The 14,646-nt window shown below is 37.1% G+C and overlaps 1 protein-coding gene across 1 annotated transcript; it reads left to right on the plus strand.

The window, feature by feature from the left end:
- Positions 1-720: 720 nt before the first annotated feature.
- Positions 721-14,636, plus strand: itga2b (integrin, alpha 2b). Its single transcript, XM_056751817.1, has 30 exons — positions 721-922; positions 1,612-1,742; positions 1,834-1,931; positions 2,189-2,348; positions 2,531-2,580; positions 2,750-2,795; positions 2,974-3,096; positions 3,176-3,220; positions 3,329-3,372; positions 3,933-3,995; positions 4,170-4,222; positions 4,316-4,527; positions 5,575-5,760; positions 6,624-6,669; positions 7,308-7,415; positions 8,164-8,219; positions 8,578-8,726; positions 9,061-9,165; positions 9,606-9,673; positions 9,752-9,899; positions 10,247-10,339; positions 10,445-10,524; positions 10,669-10,749; positions 11,587-11,692; positions 11,925-12,077; positions 12,373-12,486; positions 13,109-13,225; positions 13,516-13,617; positions 13,699-13,821; positions 13,949-14,636. Exons 1-30 carry the CDS (start codon positions 747-749, stop codon positions 14,036-14,038), a joined length of 3,126 nt encoding a protein of 1,041 aa, XP_056607795.1. The 5' UTR covers positions 721-746; the 3' UTR covers positions 14,039-14,636.
- The last annotated feature ends 10 nt before the right edge of the window (positions 14,637-14,646 follow it).

Below are 14,646 nucleotides of genomic sequence, written 5' to 3' on the forward strand. Positions count from 1 at the left end.
ATATGTTCTGTTTTAAATCTACGGCACTTTGGTGCAACTCTCTTATATATTAAAATGTGCTATAGAAATAAGTGATTTGACTTGAAGTGACTACAGTACAGCCAAATTTTGTGATTTCGTTCTAGCAGTAAAAATAATAGTTATTGGAAGACATGTCAAATAGCAAGTCATTGTCGAGTGGGAAGATGGTTCAGGACAGTTCTTTAAAAACAGCATTGAAAATGTGATCAGTTCAGGTGAGACATCCGGAGCCGGACCTCTGCTTACACAAGTCTGACACTTTCATTGTTATCTTCTCAACAAATTGTCTTATTATCTTGATTTTGTGGTAAACTAAAATAATTAGCTGTTCCAGATGAAAAGTGTTATTTCAAAAGCACGTCTGATTGTTTGCCTGAAACGTATCAACATAAATTGTATTTATATAAAACAGCACACAACTGAACCTTCGATTTGCATTTTTTGTATAGTGTGCTTTGCTTAAAAAAGAATTATACTGTCATGTTCGGCTGATAGTATAGGCTCTCTAGTACACATACAAATCTACAACAAGTCTGTTAGTTGATGCCACAAAAATGACTGGGCATTAAGGAAACCGGTGACATGTTTCATCTTATCTAAAGGAAACAAACAGTCACCCACATATGTCAAAAGAACACAAGAAACCACAGACAAGTGTTGTAAATGCTGTATTGTACAGAGAGAACTGTATTGAACAGACTCAAACCAGCAGTCTACTAGAGAAGATGGAGGAGAGGTTGAAAGTAAGCCTGCTGATTTTCTCTGTGCTGTTGTCGGTTCTCATTTATCCACATTACATCAGTGGATTTAACCTGGACCTGAAGAACTACACCGTGTTCTCTGGCCCAGAAGACAGTTACTTTGGTTTCTCTGTGGATTTTTATCAGTCAAGCAACAAAAGGTGAGTGCAACTGACCTCTATAATGCAAATTCTGCATTGATTTTGCAATACTTGACTGTGTATGTGTATTGTAAAACATACGTATTCGAGTCCCACAAAGATAGTAATAGTAGAAATGTTGGCCTTTGTGGCATACCAGGAGAAAAGCGTAATATAGGAAAACCTCAAATATATTTTTTACTAAGGGTTAGAGAATAGAATATACAGATATAAGAGCCATTATGTCAATGGAAAGTTCCTATAAACCATAAAACACTGCAGGGAGGGGTCAACTCAACCATATTTTGGGGACAAATTTCTAGCCAAAAGTGAGAAATACCTGATAAATCTGAACAAACCTTCTTTGAGTCCTGATTTGTAAAAACAAATTTTCTGTATAGTATACAGAAATATAGAGAGTATAGGTAGTATAAAAAACAAGAGAAGTCTGTGGAATGTGTCCATATAGATAGATATGCACAAAAAATATTTATTATGCCATTGCATTTTTTGGATGGAGTCCAAAAACAAAAAAAATCATCTTTGGCTAGGTTTGAATTGGATTTTACTCTTCTGTGATATTCTAGACAAAGATAACATCTCAGAACATATTTCCTACTAAATGCACGTTTTTACCATTGTTGTATGAGTCTTAGTTACATTTTAAACCTTTGTATTACCAACTACAGAAAGTTTATTTTTGCTTGTAGTAAAAGTGTGGTGATCGGAGCACCCAGAGCAAACACGAGTCAGCCTGGGGTCTCTCGTGGTGGCTCTGTGTTTCTTTGTCCTTGGATGTCAACTGGAAAATCATCTCAGACATTAAACTTTGACCAGAAAGGTCAGTAGCATACTGTATATAATAAAATAATGTTATGCATAATATGCAAACAATGTAACCTGTGGTTTAAATGCTGAATTCTGATACAAAGGTGATGAAAAGATCACAAGTGATAACAAAATTCTGATGGCTCATAAGTCGAACCAGTGGCTGGGTGCTTCAGTTCGGACCTACAAAGACTACATCTTGGTGAGTTACTCACACTGCAGTTTACAAAAAATCTTCCCAGATATCTTACACCCGTAAAAACCCAAAAGGTGTTTTTATAAGAGTATTCTAATGACGTGAATGGGGACTGGGGTTGCCAAGCTAAAGACATGAAAACATAATGATGGCAAAATCTCACTATAAATGTAAATCCATGGTCAAATAAAGGCTGATGGACACATAACCACTGGAGACGCACTGTAAATTGCTAATAAAAATAAATTGTTCATGTGAGGCAGGCCTGTGCTCCCATGTTCCACTGGAATGTGATAAAGGATGAAGAGGAAGCAATGAACACGCCTGTTGGGAACTGCCAGCTTCTGAACATGCAAACAGGACAGGTGGTGAATTACTCCCCCTGCAGGGAGCTTCATGTGGATGCAGTTTATATGAGAGGCTGTAAGGACCTAAATCTACTGCAATATTCAATGATGTAAACTATAATACAAACTCTTATTATTTCAAGCACGGCTTATGATGAATGCTGTTGCGTAGTACGTATTTTGTAGACTGCAGAGATCATAAATGAGCCATTGAATAGTTTTCTGACTATAAATGATTCAGTGAATCTGTATGTGCAGATCCTGACAGACGTTACTGTGAAGCTGGATTCACTGCGGACATCACCAAGGTTTCTTCTATGTTCTCTAATGGCAGTAGAAAAAAAAAAAACTTGTGTTTAGATAATTATTCATCTACTTAGTAATCTGAGCACTTTAATTGAGCCAAGTATCATGCAAATATCTTTCACTTTTATTTTCTCTTGCTTTTATGTTTGTACTGATAATGTTGTGAGACAGGATGGCAGAGTGGTACTTGGTGCACCTGGAGGTTATTACTTCCAAGGTGAAGTATTCTCTCTTTCACCACTTACAGTATAGAATACAGAAAGGCTGTTGTCACTCAACTGTGTTTCGTTTAATATAATAAATTTGAATTTGTGCTATCAGTAGCTTATAAGTGACATGAGGTTTGCTATGCTTGTATTACTATTGTAACACTTGGTCATGGCTATGAACCTCAGGTCAGATCATCACTGCACCTCTTCCAAACATCATGAGCAGCCATTCCACCTTCTCTTCAATCCACTTTGTAAGTGGAGAGATCATAACGCCACAAAGACGTGACTACTACGACCTTTACTTGGGTATGATGTGTTGTCGGACATTGGTGTATGTGTGTCTATGTGTACCTTGTTTCATCATACTCATAATGTATTGTTATAGGCTACTCTGTTGCTGCTGGACAATTCGATGAAGACAGTATTACAGGTGATAAGATAAATGGTCAATAGTTCCTTGTGTGTTTTATTGTATTCAATGCCTGGTTTTAAACTCATACGAATATCTTTTTGTATATACTTTTCTGTGCGATTCCAGATTATGTTGTCGGTGTCCCAAATGATCTGCACAACGCCGGCTCTGTAAGATACATGCAATATATGACCCTGGACTACAAAACCAATCACAAGGGCCGACTTTTTATTTTATTTAGATTTATACATCATAATTAAATAAGATTTGCATTTATGTATGGGTTGTTAGGATGGCACAATATTGGCCAAGAGACAACTATTTGAAAAGGCCGTTGTGGAAAGTAGTTGAACTTCTGAAATCCTAAGCTTTACATAGATTCCAAACTAGTTTTTTTTTCAGACCTCAAATACTGCAAAGAAAACATGTTTATATTCACTTTTAAGCAATACAACAATATTTGTACATGTATTTACATAGACACCAAACTTGAGTTCCCAAAGAGCATGAAACAGCAAGCAAAGTCTGTATCCGTGTTTCTGCCGATTTTTGTTTGCACTTTTGCTGCATCCACTCACAAAAAATAAAGTTTTAATATTAACGGTAGGAAATTTACTAAATTGGACTGGTTTTCTGGCCCATGGTCAACTATAACACAGATGATTTAACACTTCAGGTTTGCCCTTGTGTGATTTACGAATGAATATGGAGTGATTGTATGTATTTACAGGTCAAAATAATAAACGGTGCAACAAATCCCATGCAAATCATGAAGAGTCTTGCTGGAACCCAGGTAAACTGTTATCGTGGATAATGTGATGGAAATTCTTTCTTTCTTTCATCTATTAACTTTTGTGTTTAAGCATGTGCAGTGGGGAAAGCGAAATAATCTATAATGCAAAATTTGTTAGCTCTTATGTTGTTGATCTTAAATTCAATCAATCTAACTTTTGTATTTTTTTGGTAGATAGCATCTTACTTTGGCCATTCAGTAACAGTGACAGACATCAACAAAGATGGGCAAGTGACCAATGCAAAGACCAATTTCCCTTCTAATAGTTCATGAGTATTCCATATTGAGATCAAAATGTATGTCCTCTCCCCGATCTTCAGGTGGGATGACATCCTGATTGGAGCTCCACTCTTCATGGAGCGACTGTCCACCCAGAAGTTTCGAGAAGTGGGACAGGTGTATGTTTATCTGCAAGGAGAGGGCTTCTTATTCTCCTCCAAACCCAACCAGGTTTTGACGGGAACATGGTCCTATGGGCGTTTTGGCAGTGCCATAGCAGCTTTAGGTGACATCGATTATGATGGCTTTAATGGTGAGAACTGTGATGGACAGAAAATAACATTGCATTTGATATTTTCAAAAAGCATTTATGCATCACACACAGAAATATAAATGTCCTCTGTATGGATTATTACAGATGATAATGGGTTTTAAATGAGGAACTGGCTGTTGTACATAATCTCATTTTTCCACAAACAAATGAATCTCATGAGTCACTTGATGACAGCAGGTGCTCAAATTTTTCTGAATTTGTCATCCATTTGTCAGGGGAGAATGCCGTTTGTTGTTTCATATTTACTGCAGTGTGCTTTTAAACTATTATGTTGTCATTAAAAAATTACAAAACACCACAAAATCATCTTGAAACAGTATAAAGATAAACAGTTTGAAAGATAAATAACAACATTGCTTGTCCAAGAAATAATTTAATGGGGTATATGCAGAGAGGCGATGACGTACTTACACTAAAATCTGAGCCAGCTAAACCACGTCCGCTCTCATGGGGCTAGGTAACTTTCCACCAAGAATTTCACTGAACCGACAGCACTACAGCTGAGCATGGTGTGTACCACTGCCTCTGTGATCATACCTGTGATCAAGAGCAAAAGTTCACTCAGCTTCTTTTCATATTTGTGGATATGGCTTGAACGGATAGCCTGAAGTGCTTCTCCTTTTTGGTTGTCGATGTATGAAGAGGTGTTTGGATAATTTAATTCATGTTGTTGACGTAATCCTACTGTACATGCATCTTGAAGCGAAAAATGCCATTGTACCCTATGGAGGCTACATGCGCAGGATGCAACCGAGCTTTCTGAGATTTTAATGGAAATACGTGCGCACGTACCCCATTGAATTGTAAATCTTGTGACAACTTGCCCGAACCACCGCTTTGATCTGAGAACACATTTCCAAACCATTCCATTAAAACCTTCATTTCTTCCTTATCTGAATGTATGCTAGTGTCATTTTATTGTACACCTACAACAAAAAATGTATTATTTGAACTTTATTTAGGAGGACATAATTCAGAATCACTGTCTAAAATAAGGTCGGACCGTGTCTTCTTCTTTATTTTTAGATGTGGCTGTGGGGGCACCTGGCGCTGGTGAAGGGGGTAAAGTGTTAATTTTCCTGGGTCGGAGTGACGGTTTGGCCACCCCTTACGCTCAGGTCCTTGAAAGTCCCTTTCAGACCCTCAAAGACCCACCAATGTTTGGCTTCAGCATAAGAGGGGAAACCGATATTGACGATAATGGATACCCAGGTTTGTGATATATTGCACAAATCAAGCAACGCAGTTTTAACTTTGAGTAAATAATGACAGAATTTCTTGATTTTTGCTTTTCTCAATATAATCAGAGTAAAATGGTTATACAACTCTCCGTTGATGACTCCATGTCCCTCCAGTAATCATCTTTTAGTGCTAGACCCTCTGATCATATCGATGAATTAAATTATCCTTAGTCACTTCCCAACAACCTAAAAGAGCCATCAGTCCTACAAAACACAGAAATAAGAGTGTAGTGCAGCCAACCAAAGTCTAAGAGATCTCTCTTAAAGTTCAGAACAATCTCCTTTAACAGGCTTTCCCTTCAATCCCTTGAGAAGATTGAAGAGTTGTCTGGGTATTACAGAAGTGTCACCAGCTGAAGAGAACGCTTTAGTCAGTCTCCCGTCTCTCTTAGTGAAGTTATAAATGGAGGGATCAGACTCTGGGGTTCAGTGTGGACATGGCAAAGCTTTCTGAGACACAACACCTCCAGCTCTTGAGAGAGACTCTTGTTGCTCTTTATCTCAATGCCTCTGTCTATGGTGAAAAGATCTCCTAGGTCATTTCTCAGAGAGACATAGACACACGGTGTACTGTTTTTTCAGGGCAAAGTCAGTTTTTCAAGCCTGGCTCTATTTGATGCTTAAATAAATAGTCATAAAAAGTAGTTCGATGGAGTTATAAAAGCAACACTGTTTGTCCCTTAATTCTCTATTCCTTTAGTGCTGCTTTACTCACATTTTGGGATTTAAGATTTCAATGTTATAATCTTCTTAGTTGGAATTGGTTTTGAAGCCGATCTTCATATTATCGAAAATCAACTTTTTTCTTATCATGATGATTTTATTTCTTTTTAGATCTTATTGTTGGTGCTTGGGGTGTGAGCAAGGTGGCAACCTACAGGTAGAAGTTAAAAATCTACTACTGCAAACAGCCTTAAATGCTCATCTTTTTTCCTTTAATCTTTCCCTTTTCTATACAATATTTAGGTAGAAAACCAGGGGTTATTGATTATTTTTTATCACTTTCAACTTACATGGCATAAACTGTATGTGTTTAGGTTAAATCGTTATTTTTGTTTCTTTCTGTGAACTACTTACAAGATTTCTCCCAAATTTGACATAGAAACAGTGTTTCTATTTGAATTTATTTGCAGAAAATGAAACTGGAGAAACAGGTCAAAATAGTATTAAAGATGCTCTGTATTTTTTCAGACCTCAAATACTGCAAAGATTTATTATCCGCTTTTAAGTATTTAGGAAAAGTTAAAAAAAATCGACATTTATCACAGTTGTCATATGTCATGTCATGTTGTCAGTCTTTCGCAATGTTGTTGGATGTCTTTATGTCACTCCTGAGGTTTAATTTTGTTGAAATGCATTTAGCATTGTTTCGCCCTGTTGTTGGGTCTCAGCACATCAATAAAGAACCCTTGTTGTAAAACTAAGATTCATCATGCTTGATAAAAAACAAACTTAGGTGTTCTGCATAATTGTGTGTCTATTTCTATATACATATACAACCTGTCTTTGTTTGGCCAGGGCACAAGCTGTGGTGAGGACGCAAGCACGACTTTCTTTCTTCCCTGATCTCCTGAACTCTGAAGACAAATTTTGTCAGCTCCCCCAGAGCAGCACCTTCGTTACTTGGTAATGCTTCTGAACTTATTAAAGACACGGCTTTTGTATATCATCGAGATTCAAGTAGCCGGCATTTAAAATGCTCCTTTAGTCAGCTGTTAAAAACTTTTTAAGAATGCTCGTATACACGTATACAATGCAGATTCAGAGGCATTTTGACTTCATTGACAAAATCATCACTTATGTGCATACAATTAATTTTATTACTTACTTTCATTTGTCCCACTAGTGTTTTTTCATAAAATTGCCAATTTTTATCCGTTTACATCATTTCATGGCCCCCAGAATATTTTTTTCCATGAACATACATCACTCTACCCCACCGTTTTTTAGCATTCGTAGCTGACACAGGAGCACGATTTTGTCACGTTTTCGCTTCATGCGGAAGGAGATAACGTATTTACGAAACACACTCTTGTAGAGCAGTCTGTCTGTTTAGGGCTACTGTAGAAACAACATGGCGACATACATTTAAGGGGACCCGCGGTATATGTAAATAGAAATAACACATTCTAAGGTTACTAAAACACAACGCTTCATTAAGTAAGTTCTTTATACACCTCTGAACACATCATTTATATTATATTGCATTTATGTCAATAGATCCTCCAAAAAAATTGACACTGGACCTTTAAGTCTTTAGTGTGCTATAAACTGTTGTGTTATAAATGACAGAAAATCTTAAAAGAGTAAAAGCAAAAATAATAGCATCTATTAATTCTTCATTAAAAACCTATATTTTCTTTTTGTATTACAGCTTTATAATTATGGCATGCATTAGAGTATCTGGCCACAGAATTCCGGAGGAGATTGGTAAGTGATCCATACACTATTAATTAAAAGCGAAAAAAATGAAAAAGATGTAATATTTCAAAAAAATACTCAAAACGTACACTTATCTTGAGAAAATACATGACAATATTAAGAATAACTTTGAATAAAAAATGTCATGAGATTGTGTTGTACAAACATGGTATACCTCATAAGACTGGATTTAAAAGCATCCAATAGGGGAAATGGAGTCGGTATAGATATCCATTAAAAATATATGTTTAATTTCAACATTCACATTGGCCAAACAAACATAAACAATAAGCTACAGGTTATAGGTTAGCTCAATTAGATGCAGGATTTTCAACAGCTGTTTATAAATGTATATAACTCCCTCTAGTGCTGAACACCGAGCTGCAGTTGGACAAGATGAAACAGAGTATGGCCAGACGAAGCCTCCTGCTGCAGTCCAACCAGCCGTTCGCTCTTTTACAGCTCTCTGCAGCGAGAAACTCAGAAGTCTGCACGAATTTTACTGCCTATCTACTGGTGTGCTTTCTCATAACTTACAGATTTTATTGATATGCAGCAAAATAGGGCAATTTAAGGCCTTCATGTTTCTGAACATCACTGAATGCTTCTGAGAGGACTATTAAAAAACCTTGCACTTTGCGTAAATGACTAGTTATTTTCCTATATTGACAAGCGGCACAACAGCTCTTTGCTGGACCTTCTGTTCAGTATGTTTTAAAAGCTAGAAGACTTCAGCTGCTCACTATTAGTGTAATGTATTTGAGTCATTACATGCTTTTTTGTCAAGTCATACCAAAATATATTCGATATTTGAGTAAAAATTTATCTTGTATCTGTTCTTTTCTTTCAGCCTGAGTTCAGGGACAAGCTTAGTCCAATATACATCTCATTCAACTACAGCTTGGCCGACTCCCAAGATGCAGTGCTGCACGGACATAGTGTCGCTGTCGGACAGGTGAAGACATACAGTACAGTTCACATATGTGACCCATGGATCACAAAACCAGTCTTAAGTCGCACGGGGACATTTTGAGTAAAAGACAAAAACACATTGAATTGGTCAAAATTATCTACTTTTCTTTTATTTCTTTTAAAAAGTCATTAGAATATTAAGTGAAGATGGTGTTCCATGAAGATATTTTCTTAATTTCCTACCATAAATATATAAAAACTTTATTTTTGTGAGTGGATGGCCAGCCACAGTGCCTATGATTAACAACTTCAAAGGCAATTTTCTCAATATTTGGATTTTTTGCACTCTCAGATTCCTGAGTTTAAAACGGTTTGAATCTCAGCCAAATATTGTCCTATTCTAACAACTTTTTGTTGTCCAGGGTCACATACGGTTTTGTCTCTATAACGGCATATATTCATGTTACCTTTTTATGGATCTAGACACGTATAATACTAGACTGTGGTCCTGATAACATCTGTATCCCGGATCTGAGGTTGATGGCGAGGGCGTAAGTGTCTTTATTATCCATGACCATGACTGATCTAAATGCTGCTGATCTAAATCTTAGCAAGTGTGTTCTTCACAGGTCAACAGATCCAATCCTGATTGGAGATGAGAATCCGGCGCTGCTGATTGTGGAGGCAGAGAATCGAGGGGAGGGAGCTTACGAGACCGAGCTTTATATCACCCTGCCGCCACACACACACTATCAGGGTGTTGTGAGCAACCGGGAGGTGAGGGTTTAGTCATTTCCTGTTTGTTTCAGACAGACAGGCGAGCTAAAGAACATCAAGCTCGTCCGTTCTGTTGTGTGAAAGTCCTCACCCTGTGGAAATCGATGTCAATTTGATTGAAAACACTAAAGGCGACAGTGTTTATTGGCTGAAATCGAAAAAGACAGACAAACAAGCTCTCCAAAAGGATCACGGTTTGGATAAATTATCATGCATTGGCCAGACAACTTGTTCGAGTCAAACAAATGTTATCTGACTGTTCTCTTTATGTCGCTATGTTTGTTTATGGTTTTCGGAATAGCAGCATCTCTGCCAGGTTGTGTCACACAATGTAAAATGTGTCACAGGACTTCGGTCACTTGGTGTGCAGTCAGAGAAAACAGAACGGGTCAGTGGTCGTGGTGTGCGATTTGGGCAACCCCATGGAGGCTGGACATCAGGTCAGAATAACAATCAACATAATGACCCATTATAGACAATCTCCCTTGGTTTCGACCTTCGTGTTCAGCCCATTGTATAAAATGATCTTGTGTTCTCTCGTTTAGCTGAAAGCTGGTCTTTACTTCAGCATGGGTGGACTGGAACAGGTGGAGAACCACATTACGTTCCAAATGCAAATAAAAAGGTAACCCATTTAAGAAAGGCTTTAGAAATGTCTATTTTGCTGGCATGTGGGCATTATAATAATCTGTAACTGTTTTGGTGTTTTGCAATATCACAATGATCATTATTATTATCTCTGTCTCATGATCTTCCCTGTTATTTGCAGTAAGAACAGCCAGAACCCAGACAGTTACCTGTTCCAATTGCATGTTAATGTAAAAGCTGCAGCTTCCCTGGAGATGCGTGGGTTGGTGCCGCTGTCATCTTCTCTCATCATTTTTATTTCCAACCTGAATGAAGCTGAAAGCTGAAACATATTTGTTTTGTCAAATACAGTGTAGAATACGAATGCACCAATGAGAAAGAATCAGAGATGAAAGACTTTAGCCTTGGGTTTTGCTCGAACATAGTTACAGTATATTTCTGCTAAATGAGTTCTAGTCTGCTACGGTCATATCTCTTTAACTGGACAAGAATAAGTCGTCAGTATTTTAGGGGGAATTTTAAGACTGTGCGTTTTAAATGTGTATATCTTTTAAAGTAAGAATAAACCAAATTGATTAGCATTTACCCAAGCATAGATACCAACAAATCTTTCATTTCGTTCTTAATTTTCAATTGTTTTGTGGTGTTAAAGGAATAGTTCCCCCAAAAATGGTTTTGACACCCAAATTCTGTCATTATTTATTGTTCCAAATCTGTAAAAATGTCTTTGTTCTGATGAAAACAGACAAATATATTTGGTAAAATGTTTGTAACCAAATGTGCCTTGGCCACCACTGACTACCAAAGAAGGAAAAATTTCAGTGGTAATCAAAAAGTGTCCCATAACTCTTTGCTTACCTACATTCTTCAAAATATCTTCTTTTGTGTTCTACAATAGAAATGTATGAAGCGATTTCCCCTACTATAGTAGTCAATGGTGGTCAAGAGCTGTTTGGTTACAAAAAATTTCTCCGGGTTCATAAGAACAAAGAAATGTATACATATTCCCAACAACATCAGGGTAAGTTAATCATGACAGAATCTGTATTTTGGGAAAAACTGTTTCTTTAACACTGAATCTAATATTATTCATAAACAGAGTATCTTCTCCCATTGACTGTGTCCTGCCCATTGCTAAATGGGAGGAAAAAGATTATCCAGAAGACTTGGATGAAGTCGGGCCGCTTGTAGAGCATGTATATGAGGTAATACACAGAACTGATGATCAACTTTTTCTCTACATTATACATAAAAAATCATTGCAGGACCTCTGACCCATTCACAGATACAATGTATGTATCTTTCGAGGCTAACCTTTTTTTCATGATGAAAAAATGAATCCAATCACTCTAGGGTTTGTAAACTCCTGTTAAAGTAAGTTCAGTGTCACGTCAAGTTTTTGGAAAACTTGAGCACGTGTTCTTTCTCTTGCTTCAGTTAAGGAATATGGGTCCTAGTTCTGTCAACGTTAATCTTAAACTGGAGTTTCCAGTTGTACAAAACGGCTCCTATCTGCTGTATGTGTTTGCTAATGCCTCTGAAGATCTCCTCTCCTGTCAAACAGACTACACCAACGTCGACCCACGTGGGGTAAGAGCATCCCCTGCTGATCAATGCTAAAACTACACCTTAAATACCATTTTATATTTTTTTATATTATAAATACCCCTTGTACTATTGAATTTTCCACAGCAACATTTTCAAAAGTTAATTTCTGTGCAAAAATATGTGATACCATGATGGTACAAGATGGGAACAGCATGCTGTATATTATGATATTAAATAATTGACATTTTAATTATATTCTATTGTACATGTTTATATGTGCTTTTTTCTCATCTATCGCAATAAGATTACCCTGTTCTTTATTGAATTCCGTCCACAGTTAGTAAAGAAGGAGTCCAACAACCTCACTGTAGCCCAAGTTCATCATTTCAACAAACGTGACCTGTCACAAAAACCAGAACATGAACAGCTGTGGCAACAAACTGTCCATGTGGTAAAGAATTTTCACTTCTATCTGTGTGATGGCAGTAAGTTTTGGTGTGGCCCTTTTTAAAAAACATTATCACCATATCGACCAAACCTTGAGTTGTTATTTTTTGTAATAAGTTTCACCAAAAGAGGGGGATGTTGCTTAACATACAGGACCAACACACCAACTCCTATTATAAAGGCTTTTAAAGGTCCAGTGTGTAGCTTTTGGATGGTCTATCGGCAGAAATGCAATATAATACAAATAACTATGACGTTTAAAGGTGATAAAAGGACCTTGCATAAGGAAGTGTTTTGTTTTTATCACCTTAGAATTAGCTATTTCTATCTACTCTACAAACACCATGGGATCCCTTGCATGAAATCCAGCGTGTCGTTTCTAAAGTAGATGTAAATTCTCAAACTTCTCCACAGACACGATCCGTAAAAACGTAATCTCCTTTGGCAAATAAGTGAAAACCTAACGACATCCGTGTCAGCCACCGAAAGGGAGGGGGAGCGGTGGAATGAGCCGTTGGTTGCAATTCGCAACTTCGCCACTAGATGCCGCTTAAAACATCCACATTGCTCCTTTAAGTATATATAATTTTTTTAAATAATATTTATATTTTTCTCACACTCTGCAGAACTGCTCGAATGCTGACGAGTGTCTTCTGTTCGATTGCAAGACTGTCGGACTGCAGAGAGATGAAAGAGCTATAATAAGAGTGATGAGCAGACTATGGGTGCAGACCTTTCTACAAGTAAGCTAAAGTAAACTTCATTTTAATCTTAAAAAATAATAATAAAAAGAAACATTCAATTTTATATTTAGACACATATTGAATTTGACGAAAAAAATTATCGTATTTCCTAATTCCTAATAAATAATAAATCCACATTTAGTTAAATTACTGGGTGCTCACACTATAACTTTAATTTGATGCGCCTTAAATGTTGTAGACACATATTAGAAAAAGCGTTACAGAAATAAAACCTAATTGAAAGTTCACTTATTTTCTCTCCCTGTTTCTTGCTTCCTGTGTCTGCTCAGAGACCGTACGTAAACTACGTTCTTCACTCTATTGCTCACTTTGAGGTGGTAGATGTGCCCTCAAAGATCCAACCTGCTCTGCTGCCCAAAGGAAACGCAGAGGTGAGGTTTCATTAGTTTGTGGTTGTAGTATTCACCATATGCAACTCTTAAGAAACACTGAGGTGTGTGCTGCCGTTCTAGACACATACAAATATAGTGTGGAGACGACCAGATGGACAAGAGGAGGTGCCTGTGTGGTGGATTGTGGTGTCAATCATTGCTGGACTGCTTCTTCTGGCTGCATTGAACATCATTTTCTGGAAGGTATTTCCTGTCTTCAGCAACAGAGGGCGATGTGTCCCTTTAAAAGTCATTTGGGACGAAGAGCAGTACATGCTCAGCATGTAAATCTCCATTTATGTTAACATGCATCACTGCACTGTGTTTTAAGGTGGGGTTTTTCAAGCGAAACCGTCCTCCTTCTGATGAAGATGGTGCTGACACGCAGCCGCTGAGTGGAGAGCAGACTGAAACAACTTGAGTTTTATAATGCTTTGAAGCTCTAAGTAGTTTTGGGCTTTTTAGTGTTGACCTTGGGTCATCACATAAGCCTTATAATTGCCAGTTATTGTTTTTTATCTATGAATTCATACACACAATCTCTAATAAAGCTCATACTTTTGCCTTGTGCAACATAAAAATCAAATATAATTATTGATGAGTGCCATTATTGCAAAATGACACCGTGTACTCTGTAGTTGAAATAAACATATATGCATTGGGTGACCTGCCTATCAGAAGATGTGGGTCGTATAGGTTTACATACTGTATACAGAAATAGAATTCAGTGGAAAACTGATGCACTACTCATTGATCTCACATTTAAATGTAATGAACAGCAATGTCGATAAATCCTAAGGGCATTCCCTCATTAACCTTCGTACAAATGGGGAAGAATCATTGAATTGTAGAAATATCAGTTCACTTGTACATGAAACATGAGCAGAATAGACATCTGTGTATCATTCTAAATAACCAATAGCATTTAATTCTGTGTTACAATTTACAAAAGCACAAATTTATAAGCGATATGCATGCATGTTTTATGTATGAGGTAAATAAATAAATATATTAATAAAGATGTTTTAT

This window comes from Triplophysa dalaica, chromosome 7 (assembly GCF_015846415.1).
Source record: "Triplophysa dalaica isolate WHDGS20190420 chromosome 7, ASM1584641v1, whole genome shotgun sequence".
NCBI classification, from domain to species: Eukaryota; Metazoa; Chordata; class Actinopteri; order Cypriniformes; family Nemacheilidae; genus Triplophysa; species Triplophysa dalaica.

Excerpts from the sequence above, each read along its gene's own strand:
- itga2b (XM_056751817.1), top strand. The coding sequence starts at position 747 with ATGGAGGAGAGGTTGAAAGTAAGCCTGCTGATTTTCTCTGTGCTGTTG. Across the intron at positions 923-1,611 it reads TATCAGTCAAGCAACAAAAG|TAAAAGTGTGGTGATCGGAG; the intron begins GTGAGTGCAACT and ends TTTTGCTTGTAG. Across the intron at positions 1,743-1,833 it reads ATTAAACTTTGACCAGAAAG|GTGATGAAAAGATCACAAGT; the intron begins GTCAGTAGCATA and ends TCTGATACAAAG.